General features: G+C 42.5%; 1 protein-coding gene across 2 annotated transcripts in view; it reads left to right on the top strand.

Moving 5' to 3' along the window:
* cdx1b (caudal type homeobox 1 b) overlaps positions 1-14,649 on the top strand; it is a 55,369-nt gene extending 40,720 nt beyond the window's left edge. Inside the window, exons 2-3 of one of the 2 annotated variants that reach the window (XM_048603881.1) lie at positions 11,403-11,551; positions 13,640-14,649. In XM_048603881.1, coding sequence (XP_048459838.1) covers positions 11,403-11,551; positions 13,640-13,846 — 356 coding nt within the window. In that variant the 3' untranslated portion in view covers positions 13,847-14,649. The remainder of the gene's footprint in view (positions 1-11,402; positions 11,552-13,639) is intronic. The other variant, XM_048603882.1, reaches the window with a different exon arrangement.
* The last annotated feature ends 380 nt before the right edge of the window (positions 14,650-15,029 follow it).

The following is a 15,029-nucleotide window of genomic DNA, read 5'->3' on the forward strand; positions in this document are numbered from 1 at the left end:
GAAACGTCAGCCTCGCTGCTCCTATGATGCTGCTTGGCCTGCTGTGTTCATCCAGTTCTCCTAGTATACACCATTTTGGGATCCAATCACTGAATAACTTTGAGCTATGATGCATGGTGAGTGTCATGTTTTTGTGAAGAACATGTGATACTGAAAAACCTTTGGTTCTCAAAGCACCCAAACACCATGGATTTTCCTCACCTCAAGTCTGGCTCTGTTGTAGACTCTATGACATGGGTTAATAGATGTGATTATTCAGCAACTGCATTATTGTTCACAGAATTATCGAATCACAGAATGGTTACAGCGCCATAAGAGGCCATTCAACCCATCATGACCATGCTGACAATCTAGAAGGACAACTTTCAACTCCCATTCCCATTTACATGTAGCTCTGCAATTGTTTCTCTTCAGATAATTAACCTAGAGTGATTGGAGGAAGGTATAGGGGAGATGTCAGAGGTAGGTTCTTTACACAGAGAGTGGTGGGCGTGTGGAATGCGCTGCCAGATACTTTAGAGACTTTTAAGCGACTCTTGGATAGGCACATGGAGGATAGTAAAATGTAGGGTATGCAGGGTAGATTGATCTTAGTAGGATAATAGGTTGGCACAACATTGTGGGCCGAAGGCCTGTACTGTGCTGTACCATTCTATGTTCTACGTTCTATGTTCTATGCTCTTTTGAAAGCCACAATTGAATATTGCCTCCATCAAGTTCTTGGGCAGAGCCTTTCTTTAAACATGCTCCATAAAAATGTTTTTCTTCCCCATGCTTTTGGTTCCTGCAATTGGATCAATGAACTAACAAGGTGGTAGAAGGTAAATTAGATTGATTTTGGTCCTTTTCCCTTCAGCAATTCCCAAGTTCTTCAGTTTGTGTCATATGTTCTTTCACTTTCTCCTGAATGGTTCAGCAGTACCTTAGTGTGAGATCTCACCTGTAGTCATGAACCTCTTGTTCATTACTGCCTTAAAGCGTCAGTGCAGATGACTGGGATGTTTAAACGATAGGAAAGGCTGAATAGGCTGGGACTTTTTTCCCAGGAGAATCAGAGGCAGAGGGGTGACCTTATAGAAGCTTATAAAATCATAAGGAGCATGGATAGGGTGAATAAGTTTTTTCCCAGGGTGGGGGGAGTCCAAAACTAGAGGGCATAGGTTTAAGGTGAAAGGGGAAAGATACAAAAGGGACCTAAGGGGCAACCTTTTCACACAGAGAGTGATGCGTGTATTGAATGAGCTACCAGAGGAAGTGGTAAAGGTTGTTAAAATTACAACATTTAAAAGGCATCTGGAAGGGTATATGAACAGGAAGGACTCAGAGGGATATGGGCCAAATGCGCCAAATGGGACTAGATTAATTTAGGATATCTGGTCAGCATGGACGAGTTGGACTGAAGGGTCTACTTCCATGCTGTATATCTCTATGACTGTATAACTGACTCTAGTCATGTAATAAGTCACCTTCTATAACATACAGTGCATTCTTAGGCTAAGAATTGAATGGGTGACTTTTTAAATTGAGGTTCATCATCTGACCCAGAGATTTCCAATTCAGGCTGAATCTTCAGTGCAGTGCTGAAAGAGCGCTGCAAGCTCACATGCATTGCTTTTCAGATCACATGCAAAACCAAGACCCTAGCTGCTCCTCCGGTGCTTGGAAACATCCCTTTTATCTCTATGATAGTCATGGCCAATATCTATTCCAAAGCAGCAACACTAAATAGAGGATCTGCTTGTAAGGAGATCAAGTGAACATGTAGTGTCCATGATAAGATAAAGCGTATATGGGTTGTGGGAGCCTCTGGGAGTTAAACCCCAACATGTTGTGTTTTCTTTGTAAAGTATAAGTATTAGCTGTAGAGAATAAAGGGTTAACTCTTGGATATGCAAACGGGAAACTGTGTCAATAACAGTCATCTTCACATGAGAATGTAGGACCTTTGTAGACAGGAACAACAGATTAAACCTTGTGCTGAGTTAGAATGCATATAGTTAATATAGTGTCAATCAAGAATTATTTTGAAAAGTCCTAAGACTCTAGACACATTGATTTCATAGAGTAATGTAGCCCAACATCCTCTAAGACACCGCACCACAACGACAGACTTTTAAGAATAAAAATTAATCTGACACATGTTGCATTAAACTGCCAATGGGTTGCAACATAATAGACTGTGTCTTAAAATGGGACACTCAGGTGGCAGTTGCAGTCTATTTTGACAAACTGTACTGAGTTTCATTGAGTAGAAAGGTGTGGGGAAATGAACCAGTTTAATGAGATTGCAATTACATAATCCTTCGAAATTGAGCCTGCAGGTAAAGAGAGATATTAAAAGCTAATAACATTCTGGGATTTCTAAATGCAGTGTTGAGAACAGAGCAACGGGGTGATGAAAAACTTACGCCTGAAACTATCAGAATACTATTTGGGGTAACATTCTAGGGAAAGGACATTAAAGAAGTAGAGAGCAGACAATATGGTTTCACTAAGGGCATGTCGGATAGGAAAGTAGAAATGAAAAGTGACACATCGCAGCATAGATACAGTTCATACGATCTTTGTGCTTCACACAAGCCCCCTTTCATTGATGCTTCATCTCATTGTTTCTGCACACCCTCTCTTTTCCTTTTCTCTCATCTGTTTGTCTGACTTTGCCTCGTACACTTTGTTATTCACCTCACCTCGCAAGTTGCACATTCCCTGTGGTGTCTCCTGAATTCCCTATTGGATTTATTAATGATTTGGACATATTTATAGATTCCAATTTTGGAGTCCTCTACAAATGGAATCATCTTTTCATGTCTATCCTATCAAAACCTTTCACGATTTTAAGATGCTCTGTATGCTCACCTTCAGCCTTCTTATTTTTTTGGAAGATTGTTTCAACCTTTTCCGATGGAGTATAATCTCTCAGTCTGGTGTTGCCCTTGTCTGGATCTTTTGCAGTGTCTCTGTTGACTTGCTATTTCTTGTTTATATTCTTTTCACTCACCTCTGTTCCTATCTCAACTCATCTGCTGTTGAAAGCCACATCCATCTCTTTCTTACATTCTAGGTTTGCCCATTGCAACACAATCCTGACCAGCCTTCCACAGTCTACCCTCTATAAACCTGAGGCCATTTAAATCTGCGACTCATGTCATAGCTTACATCAAGTCTCCTTTATTCATTTGCTTATTGACCTACATTGACTCCTGGTTTTTCTACATGCGTGTTTTCGAATCCTTACAGAGTCTTATTCTTCTACACCTCTGTAATCTTCCCCAGTGCAAACCTCCAAGATATTGCACTCCTTTTACTCAGGCTCTTTCAGCAGCCTCTGAATTTAATCGCTCCACTTACTTTTCAGCTGACCTGGGTCCTAAAATATAGAATTCTCTTCCCAAACCTTCTGTACCTCTCTTCCCTCTTTCCTCTTTAAACCAACCTCATTGACCAAGCTTTTTGTCATCTGTCCTAATATCTTACTGCACAGCTCAAAGTCAAATTTTGGTTGACAACGCATTGTCTGGTGGTTATCTCATTGCTACTTGTCTGACAATTCTGTGTGCAAATTGATGGATGAAACTCCGTGTTTCATTTCAAAGGACGTCTTAAAGAGTATACAATGATTTGGAGCACATCGAGGTTGCGAAAAGAACTACATAAAAGTTCCTTATTTCTTTTCTTTCATTTTACCATGTTAAAAGTATAAATTGTTGTGACTATTACATCAAATCAGGTTCTGAGCTATATCCTGAGCAATGAATGCAGTATAACCCCATCTGAATTATCGTGTTATGGTACCAAATTGTCATCTGAATAATCCTAATATTTTGCCTCTAATTTAAATTTCTTGATAGATTATTCAAAACATTTGGCTACTTAAGTTTCCATTGCAAATGAAATATTCATCTTTAGTCCTCCAAAAGCACCTAGTCTGATTTTACCACGCCTACACAAACTCTCCCTTGGGTTCAGAAGGCATGGTTTCATAATTTGGAAATGGTATATATCTAGAAAGTTTGTGAACTTTTGAAAGATTGTGTTAAATTTCAGAGGATGTAGATAGCTTGGTGATATGGGTGGACAAGAGACAGAGGAAAATGTGAATTGTATTCTGACAGGGAAGGAAGAGAGTGGCAAAATTATAGAAGTGTTACAGTGTGGAAACAGGTCATTCAGCCCATCGCATCCACACAGACTCTCAAAAGAGCATCCCACCCAGACTCCCCCCATCCCTGTATCCCTGCATTTCCCATGGCCAATCCACATCCCTGGACACTATGGGCAATTTAGCGTGGCTAATCCACCCTGACCTGCACATCTTTGGACTGTGGGAGGAACCTGGAGCAAACCCACGCAAATGCGGGGAGAATGTGCAAACTCCACACAGTCGCTTGAGGGTGGAATTGAACCCAGGTCCCTGGTGCTGTGAGGAAGCAGTGTTAAGCACTGAGCCACCATGCCAGGGTACAATTCTAAACGGAGTGAAGAAGTGCAGAGACCTGGGTGCATATGTTCTTAAATCATTGAAGGTGAAAGGGCTGGTTGAGAAAGTGCTAATTAAAGCATAATGGATGCTGGATTCATAAATATGGACATACAGTGCAAAAGCCAGGAAGTTACATTAATTCTTTAGAAAATATGAGGTTTGGCCTCATCTGGAGCAGTGCATTCAATTCTGGGCACCACACTTTAGAGATAGTGTAGGAAACCATCATGAAAATGGATCCAAGGAGAAGGAATCTCAATTATATAAATAGGTTGGACAGTCTGGGGCTATTTTCCTTGACAAAGGAAGGCGGTGAAGAGAGTGGACAGGGACATTCAAAACCATGAGGGGTCTGAAAGCAAGGGACAATTCTATTGTTAGCAGTACGAGAACCAAAGGGCATAGATTTAAGATGACTGGCAAAAGGGACAATTGTGAGATGTTGAAAAACATTTTTATGCAATAAGTGGTTAGGATCTGGAATGTACTGCCAGAGAGTGTGGTGGAGGCAGATTTAACTGTGGTTTTCAAAAAACAATTTTTTCATTATCTGAAAGGAAAAATATTGCAGGGTTTTGAGAAAAGGCAGATGAGTGGTATTATTGCTGTTGTGCACAGCCAGCACAAACACAATGGGCAGAATGGTCTCCTCCTGTACTGCAACCATCCAATGGTTCTTTAACAGTCCTTTGAAACACCTCGAATGTTTCATTGTCATAAAGATGTTTTAAAAATACAAGTTGCAGTGCAAAGACCTGTGCTCTACTGTGTACCTGAACTGCACGTTAATGGAACAGTGTGCCCTACAGTGGAGAAGGCTGTTTGGGGAATTAATAAAATATTTTTCAAACCTTAAAATGTTTTCACAAGATTTTCTTTCCTCATCTTGGGGACTTTTGTCACAAATTGAGTGAGGAACAAAGTTATCAAAAATAATTTTACACAGAGCGTTGTTCAAGCATGGAACGCTTTGTCACAGGGAGTGGTTGACAGTGAAACCATCATTGGTTTTAACTCAAAACAACTATAATTTGAAACAGCAAAAGGCTCTGGTTATTGGCAGAGTGGGGGTAGGGTGCACAGGGTGGTTGAGTGCGTAGGTAAGTCATGGATTTTCCAGGAACTGGCTAGCACCATGTTGATGGACAGAGTGGCCTCAAGCTATGCTGTAATCCTCAGATTTTCTGTCTGCAAAAGCATTGGAGGATGAGAGGTTCAGAGTAGGTGTCAAATGGAGTGCCGCACCAATAAGACACGCTGTTGAAAGACTGGTTTTACCACACAGTTTTGATCCAAATTGTTGAACAAAGATTTGAACTGCCTGGAGGGGCTACACAGGGTGTGCACAGATATACCACTTGAGTACTGACCCGATGCAATGTTGGCAGTGTACATGGGCTCCTGGTACCCACGGCCTCCTTCCTTAGTTTTATAGCAGGCCATGTAATAGGCAACTGGCTCCTTGGCAAGCTTCTGGCACTTCAAACGTTACAACAGAGTGATACCTTGCTTTATTCTGACATCTCAGTTAAAGATCACATCAAAACGACCTTGGAGCCTCTTCACTGCCCAACATATCCAAGGCCTGTCTGTTTTGAGCTCTGCCCCCAATTCATATACGGGATGCAGGTGTCGCTGGATAGGGCCAGCATTTATTGCCCATCCCTAATTGCCCAGAGGACGGTTAAGAAACTGGAGCAGATTAGGAGAGCAGATTTTCTTCTTAGAAGGAACTAAGGAGCCCTTTGTGGGTTTTCCCAACAATTGACAACAATTTCACGGTCATCACTCGACTCTTAATTCCAGATGTTAATTGAATTCAAATTCCACCATCTGCCGTGGTGGGATTTGAACCCAGGTCTCCAGAAGACCACTGCTGGCACATTGTGTGTTTGCCACCTTTGACAGTATGTGGTGCTGGGTTAGGGGTGTTTGAGAGCGCTCACTGCCACCAATCCTCCCTTGTCTTTGCTTTGTCTTGGGTTTATCTAGTGATTAGTGGTAGAGGATACAGCACTGTAGAATATTTACAGAAGAGGGTCTGCTCTTAGATAACAAGAAGATTTAACGTATATACCAATAATTAAAGCCTTAGAGAGCTGGTACAGATCCATCTACTCCCTTTAAAAACTACAGTAGAACTCCTTGTCTCCATGTGCAGACTGTGTGTGACTTCATTGGAAAGGATGGAGCTAATATAAAACAAACATTAAACCTTCAGAGCCATTAACTTATCCAACATGTAAGATTTTGAGGGTACTTGACAGGGTGAATGCGGAGAAGATGTTTCCTTTGTGAATGAATCAGAATTTAGGGACACCACTTCAAAATGGGGGTTTTCCCAGTTGAGGCAGGGATGAGCTGGAATTTCTCCTGTGGAGGGTTGTTAATCTTTGGAATTATCTTCCACCCAGGGAGGAATGGAGGGTGAGAAGAGAGAGTTTTTTACATAGCGAGTTGTAATGATCTGCCTGAAAGGCTGGTGAAAGCTGATATAATAGTAACTTTGAAAAGAATAATTCCTTACAGAGGAAATCCTTACAGGGCCCTGGGGAGAAAGGACACAAAGAGCCAGCACAGGCACGATGGACAAAATGGCCTTTTTCTAGGATAGGGCGACATGTTGTCCCTTCTTGCTGTGCCAAGATAAGATGTAAAATGTAATGAACATGCTGCTGTAGATGGTAATTGACACACTTGGCATCCAGGCTGTTGTCTTCCTCTGGACTTAACTTGAGTTAACACACTCAGACACCGTGCTGTTTCACCAAGTAGTGACTCACACTGGTTGCCTGTGGTTTGCTCTTTGCCAGACAACCATATTTTCCACTGATTGCTGAGCTGCTTACAGACTCCACCCGCCCCATTTGCACGCAAGCATGAAAGACCTGTTTATTTTTGTATGTCTTTCAACAACAAAGCAAACAGAAGCACAGTAAATATCGTGCCTTTCTTTTTAGGGAAGAAAGGGGACACGTATAAAACTGGGGAGGGGGGTAGAACTCACACACCAGCATCCATTTTGCAATATGATACAATGTCAAGATGCAACGCATACTGTAGGCTGACACTGCATTATATTGCAGACTACTTAGTGATATTTGTGCTGAACAGTGCAACATAGTTGGAGGAAGTTGTCCTGGATGTCTTCAACATTGACTGGGATTCCATGAAGTCTCATGGCTTCAGGTGAAACATGACCAAGAAAACCTCCTGCTGATTACAATGTACTGCCCCCGGCCATTGAATCAGTACTTCTCCATGCTGAATAACACTTGGAGGATGCACTGAAGATGGCAAGGGCACAATGTGCTCTGGATGGAGATTTCGATGTCCACCACCAAGAATGGCTCAACAGCAGTATTACTGATCGAGCTGGTCAGGTCTTAAAGGACATAGCTGCTAGACTGGGTCTGCAGCAGGTGGTGAAGGAATCAACAAGGGGAAAAAACGTACTTGACCTCATGTAACCAATATGCCAGCTGCAGATGCATCTGTCCATGGCAGTCTTGGTAAGCATGACTATTGCACAGTCCTTGTGGAGACAAAGTCCCATCTTCACATTGAGAATAACCTCTATCATGTTGTGTGGCACTATCACTGTGCTAAATGGGACAGACTTCAAGCTAACTTAGCAATTCAAGACCGGGCTCTGTGAGCCACTGTGGGCCATCAACAGCAGCAGAACTGTACTCCAGCACAATCTGTAACCTCATGGCCCGGCATATCCCCCACTCAACCATTACCATCAAGCCGGGGGATCAACCCTGGTTCAATGGAGAGTGCAGGAGGGCATGCCAGGATCAGCGTCAGGCATACCTGAAAATGTGGTGTCAACCTGGTGAAGCCACCAAACAAGACTACATGCACGCCAAACAGCGAAAGCAGCAAGTGATAGACAGAGCTAAGTGATCCCACAATCAACAGATCAGATCCAAGCTCTGCAGTCCTGCCACATCCAGTCATGAATGGTGATGGGCAATTAAACAACTCACTGGAGGAGGCTGCATGACAAATATCCCCATCCTCAATGATGCAAGAGCCCAACATAAGGCTGAGGATAAGGCTGAAGTTTTCACAGCCATCCTCAGCTAGAAGTGCCGACTGAATGATCCATCCTGGCCTCCTCTTGTGGTCCCCTGCATCACAGATATCAGTCCTCAGCCAATTCAATTCACTCCAAGAAACGGTTGGAAGCATTGGATACTGCAAAGGCTATGGGCCCTGACAACATTCCAGCAATAGCACTGATGACTTGTGCTCCAGAACTTGCTGCTCCCTGAGCCAAGCTGTTACAGTACAGTTACAACACTGGTATCTGCCCGGCAATGTGAAAAATTGCCCAGATATGTTCTGTACACACAAAAAAAGGACAAATCTAACCATCTACTGTCTGAATCTACTCTCGATCATCAGTAAAGTGATGGAAAGTGTCACCGATAGTACTATCAAGCAGCACCTGCTCAGCAATAACCTGCTCAGTGATACCCAGTTTGGGTTCCACCAGGGCCACTCAGCTCCTGACCTCATTACAGCCTTGGTCCAAACATGGACAAAAAAGCTGAATTCCAGAGGTGAGCTGAGAGTGACAGCCTTTGGCATCAAGGCCATATTTGACCGATTGTGGCTTCAAAGAGCCCCAGCAAACTGGAATCAGTGGGAATCAGAAGGCAAACTCTCCAGTGGTTGGAGTCACACCTGGCACATAGGAAAATGGCCGTGGTTGTTAGAGGTCAGTCATTTCAGATCCAGGACGCCTCTGCAGGAATTCCTTGTGGTAGTGACCTAGGCTCAACCATCTTCAGCTGCTTCATCAATGGCCTTCCCTCCATCATAAGGTCAGAAGTGGGGATATTCGCTGATGATTGCACAATGTTCAGCACCATTTGCAACTCCTCAGACACTGAAGCAGTCCATGTCCAAATGCAACAAGATCTGGACAATATCCTGGCTTGGGCTGACAAGTGGCAAGTAACATTCGTGCCGCACAAATGCCAGGCAGAGATCATCTTCAATAAGAGGCAATCTGACTAACATCCCTCAACATTCAATGGTGTTATTGACATTGATTCCCTCACTGTCAACATCCTGCGGGTTACCATTGATCAGACACTCAAATGGACTCACAATATAAATGCTATTTATATTGTAGCTAGAAGAGCAGGTCAGAGGCTAGGAATAATGCGGCACTTAATTCACCTCCTGACTCCCCGAAGCCTGACACTCAGTTTGTTCCAAGTCAGTGTTTCAAGAAAGTCCATGACCACCTTCTCAAGGCAACTACATATAGGCAATAAATAACAGCCTCAAAGATAATGGCATCCCCTCAATTAAACCTCTGCCCTCTCAGTTGGACGTACAAGATTCCACCTTAAGAGAAGCAAAGAGTTCAACCTGGTGTCAAACCAATGTTTATCCTTCAGCCAACATCTTGAAGCAATGACTGTCAGCAAATTTCCATTTTGTGGGACCTTGCTGTGTACAACTTGGCTGTCGCATTTCCTATAATCACATTAGTGACTACATTGCAAAGGGAGTTTCGCTGGGCTTGAAGCATTTTCAGAAGCTCCAGTACATCAACAATGACACAGAAATACATGTCTCCCTTTGAATACTAGGTCAATCTTGCCCAACAAATGGCAGGTGGGCAATGCATTACTTGAGGAGAGAATGCCTCACAGGCACTCATGTCATGTTTGTGTGCTGATGTAAATATCTGCCACCATTCAGGTACCACAACAACTAAAAATGATGTGCACTCTTTTATTGATGACAATTGCACTGTGCATGAATGTGAGCATTTGGATCTCATAAAAACATAAAAAGCATACAGGAAGAGGAAGCCCCTCAGGCCTGCTACACCATTCAGTAAGACCATGGCAGATCTCTGATCCCAACTCCACTTCCCATACTATCCATCTATCCCTTGATTCTCTTAAAGTCTAAAATCTATTGATGTCAGCATTGATCATACTCTCCCTGATTATGTATTCACAAACCTCTGGGTTACAGTTTATAACTCATTCAGCATTTATTAATCAGGAATGTTTTGGGGAATGAATATTAAAAGTCTTGGATATGAAGTGTGCACATATTTTCAAGGCAGTGGTAGATAGATACTTGATTACCAAGGGGATGAAAGATAGTCAGGGTATACTGGAATGTGGGGTTTAAGATTAAAATCAGATCAGCCATAACTGTATTGAATGGTAGAACAAGCTCAAAGGGTCAAGGGCTCAGTCTTGTTCCTTGTTCTTATATTCATATGTACAAGGAGTTAAGATGTTGGATCAGTTATTATGTTGATGATTGCTGGAACAGGCTAGAGAAGCTGAATAGTCTTCTTTGATTGTTAAGTGTCAAAATGCATTTAGGCAGATCTGAATTCCCAATTAGAAATATACGGCTGAAGACCAATGTATGGGACAGTGCTGACCTTGGGTACATTTCATCATTTGTATGCCAGAGATCCTTGTACTTTTATTTTCTTTATGGGATGTGGTGTCACTGACAAGGTCAGAATTCACTGCTTATCTCTAATTGCCCTTGAGCAGCGTGGCTTGCAAAGGCCATTTCAGAGGCCAGTCATCAGTCAGCCACATTTCTGTGGGTCTGGAGTCACATGTAGGCTAGGTCAAGAAAGTATGTCAGATTCCCTTCCTAAAGAACACTAGTGAACCAGACAGGTCTTTATGACAATCAGCGATAATCGTAAACTCATTATTACTGAGACTCACTTTATATTCTGGCTGTAATTACTGAATTCAAATTCTGCAAAATGCCACCGTGGAATTTGAACTTATGTCCCACAATCTTACTGGTCCAGTGATGTTACCATTATACCCAGCATCTCCGTTTCCTTCATGTGTTAAAGGTCATGCTTTCCCATGTAATAAAGTGGATTGTTTCTTCCTGTTGTCAGCAGGCAAAACCAGAACGAAAGACAAGTACCGAGTGGTGTACACTGACCATCAAAGGCTGGAGTTAGAGAAGGAATTTCACTACAGCAGATATATTACCATTCGCAGGAAGTCAGAACTGGCAATTGCATTAGGATTGTCTGAACGGCAGGTGAGTGGGCCTCAGTTCTGTGTATACTTAGATGGAATTAGATTGAAGCATGCTGGAGGTATGAGTCATCTATAGTGTTCTGGGATGTTGAGGCCTGGCAAGTCGCAAAATTGTGTCCCGTGACTGCGGACAACAATGGTCTCATTAAACAGACCTACCTGGAGGTGTTAATGTGTGTATGTTTGTGTGCGCGCGCGCGTGTGTGTGCGCGCACGCGTGTGTGTGCACGCATGTGTGCACGTGTGCGTGTTTCTGTGTATGTGTATGTATGTGTTTGTGTGTATGCGTGCATGTGTGTGTCTGTATTTGTGTGTGTATGTGTGTGTTTGTGTGTATATGTGTGTGTGTGCATGCATGTGTGTGCGTGTGCATGTGTGTGTGCGTGTGTGTGTGCGTGTGTGTGTGTGTGTGAGTGTGTGTGTCTGTGTGTGTGTTAATTTCCTGACTGTTGGAAAAAAAACTGCAGGACAAGTTTTCGTAAGTACAATACTGTAACAAACAAACTAAAACCAACATGGATCCAACACTCCTTAAAAGGCTAATTATACACCAAACTGAAGGAAAGATCTTTTTAAACTAACTAATTGGCTCAATTATGATATGCAGTGTGACAATTTACTTTTGCTTCACACCACATTTCTGACAGATCAGTAGCAAAATAAAGCCTAAAGGTCCTCAAGCTGCAAGTCGGCTCATTTCTCCTTGCCACATCAGACTGAATCTTCCGATTTTTTGTTTGAAAGCTGTTCTGAGTATTCTAGAACTGAAACAACCACATTTTAGATTTCCACAAGGAAAGTGTTTTTCAATTGCTCCTTGATCATTAAATGTTGAAAAGTGCTGTTGATCCCGTTTCCCTCCATTCGAACAGGAGACAAACTTTTACAAACATTTTGATTAGTTATTACACAAAAACAGCTTTTACCCTGTTCTTCACCATAATGCTGCTGTTGCTCCCCTACATCAGTAAACCTATTGTTTTTCCTCTCTCTGTGTGTCTAACTTTGTGTAAAAGGAGTTAACTTCAGTATCTAACCCCATGCTGTGAATCTAATGTGAATCTAAACCTATGTTGTACCCATGAATGTTTGTTATGGACACTGTAGAGGAAGATTTAATATATCTAACCCTCGGCTGTACCTGTCCTGGGAGTACTTGATGGGGACGGTGTTGAGAGAACTTTATTTTCAGTTTAAAAGAGTTGAGGTAGTTTTATTCTGTATCTAATCCCATGCTGTCCCTTGGATTGTTTGATGGGGAAAATGTCGAGGGGGCTTTACTTTTCTGTTTACTTTTAGTTTCAAGGAGTGGAAAGAGCTTTGCTCTGTATTTAACTCTGTTCTGTCCCTGCCCTGGGAGCATTTGATGGGGATAGTGTCGAGGGAACTTTACTTCTGTTTGCTTCTAGTTTAAAAGAGTAGAGAAAGCTTTACTCTGTATCTAACCCCATGCTGTCCCTGTTCTGAAAGTGTTTGATGGCGACAGTGTAGAGAAAGCTTCCCTTTGTGTTTAAAAGAGTAAAGGGAACTTTACTATCAGCTTAAAATAGTTATGGAAGCCTTACTTTCCAATAATATTTAGTTTAAAAGAGTAGAGATAACTTTACTCTGTAACTAACCCTGTGGTATCCCTGTTCTGGGAGTGTTTGATGGGACAGTGTAGAAAGAGCTTTACTCTGTATTTAATCCCACACTGTCCCTGTCTCTGGAGTGTTTGACAGGGACAGTGTCAAGGGCAGCTTTATTTTCAGTTTGAATGAGTAGAGAAAGCTTTACTCTGCACCAAATCCCTTGCTGTACCTGTCCTGGGGTTGTTTGACAGGGACAGTTGTTGGAGCTTTACATTCAGTTTAAAAGAGTAGAGAGAGCTTTACTCTGAATCTAACCCTGAGCTGTACCTGAGCTGAGTGTTTACTGCAGACAGTGTAGAAGAAGCTTTATATCTACCCCCTGCTAAAAATGCCAGAGTTTTGTATTCCTAATTCGATTCAAACAATCAAAATATGAAGAAACGTCTGGTTATTTAACATGAAGTGGTGTAGAATGTTTTGATGAAGATTGAATATTCTCTTCTCTTGCTCTGTCCCAGGTGAAGATCTGGTTCCAGAATAGACGAGCAAAAGAGAGAAAAATCAACAAAAAGAAGATGCAGCAACAGTCCCAACAAGCCAGTACGACAACGCCCACTCCACCTGGAGTCCCCGGCCCTGCGCCAGCCATCGGCCTGGTTAGCAGCAGCAGTAACCTTGTCTCGCAATCCATTCCACTGACTATCAAAGAGGAATACTTGTCCTAACTCAACTCTTCTCCCTGCACCTCCTGTACAAGAGGCCCCACTCCATTCTGGATTGGCTACACCGCAGTTTGAGTAAAGAAAAGACTTGTCTCTGAAGCTTTGTGCTTTAGGAAGTGACACTATTTAACCCTCAGGAGTGCTGCCTTCATTCTCCCTCCCTCGACACCTACAGAGGGTGGTGGAGGTGGCGAGGGGGAAGGAAGGGCCTGTGCATTTGGGATCAAGGCTTGAACTCTGACCTCTGCTTTGCGGTGGATGAAAATACATTGAAAAACCTGGGAAGTTGGGGGGTACACAGAAATGGAAGGAGGACTTCAGTCTTGAAATGGAGATTTGTTGTGTGCAGTGTATTTTTCTGAAGACTGCATTCAGTAACAATATTGGGTCCCAAGCGGGATAAGGGTCTGCTTCATCAAGCATGTTTCTCTGCTGTTGTGAATGTTGTTGAATTTGTTTTTAGATAGGCTGTAACATATTTCTTGTGGTTAAGGGCTTGTTTATTTTTTAAGAAAGAATATATTGTTCGAAATGTTGTATTACACCAGAAACTCACAACATTTTCAAATTGGACTTCTAAAAATGGTTTGTTGGCAAGAAATACTTTTCAGTTTTGCTGCTTTTCACATTTTATTCCGTAGCCTCTGTCCTTGGGAGTCACTTAGAAGTGGTAAAACAACAACTTGCATTTATATAGCATCTTTTGCAAAGTGAAATGTTCCCAAAGGCAAATGTTGACACCCAAGATATCTGAGAAGATATCAGGGAGAGGTGATTAAAAGCTTGGTCAAAAAGGGAGGTTTGAAAGGAGCATTGTACAAGAGGAGAGGGAGTGGTAGAGGGCTTTAGGGAGGGAATTTCAGAGCTGAGGGCAGGGCTGACCAATCATGGAGTGACTAACATCCAGGAGGAAGAAGAGGCTGGATTAGAGCAGATAGAGATCTTAGTGAGCTTACAGAGATCTTGGGGATGCGGCACGGGATGGGCTTTTTATTCTACAGAAGAATCTGGACACAAGGATGTGAATTTTATATCTTAGTGTTAATGGTCTGGCCAGGGAAATGAATCAGTGGGACTCACTGTGAATTGGGATGTGAGCAGGAAAATTTTGAATGAGGTCAAGATCATGGGAGGGGGAAGATAAGAGGGCAGACAGTGGGCTGTTGAACAATTAAAGTCTGTAGAT

The sequence above is a fragment of the Rhincodon typus genome, chromosome 12 (assembly GCF_021869965.1).
Source record: "Rhincodon typus isolate 14 chromosome 12, sRhiTyp1.1, whole genome shotgun sequence".
Classification (NCBI taxonomy): Eukaryota; Metazoa; Chordata; class Chondrichthyes; order Orectolobiformes; family Rhincodontidae; genus Rhincodon; species Rhincodon typus.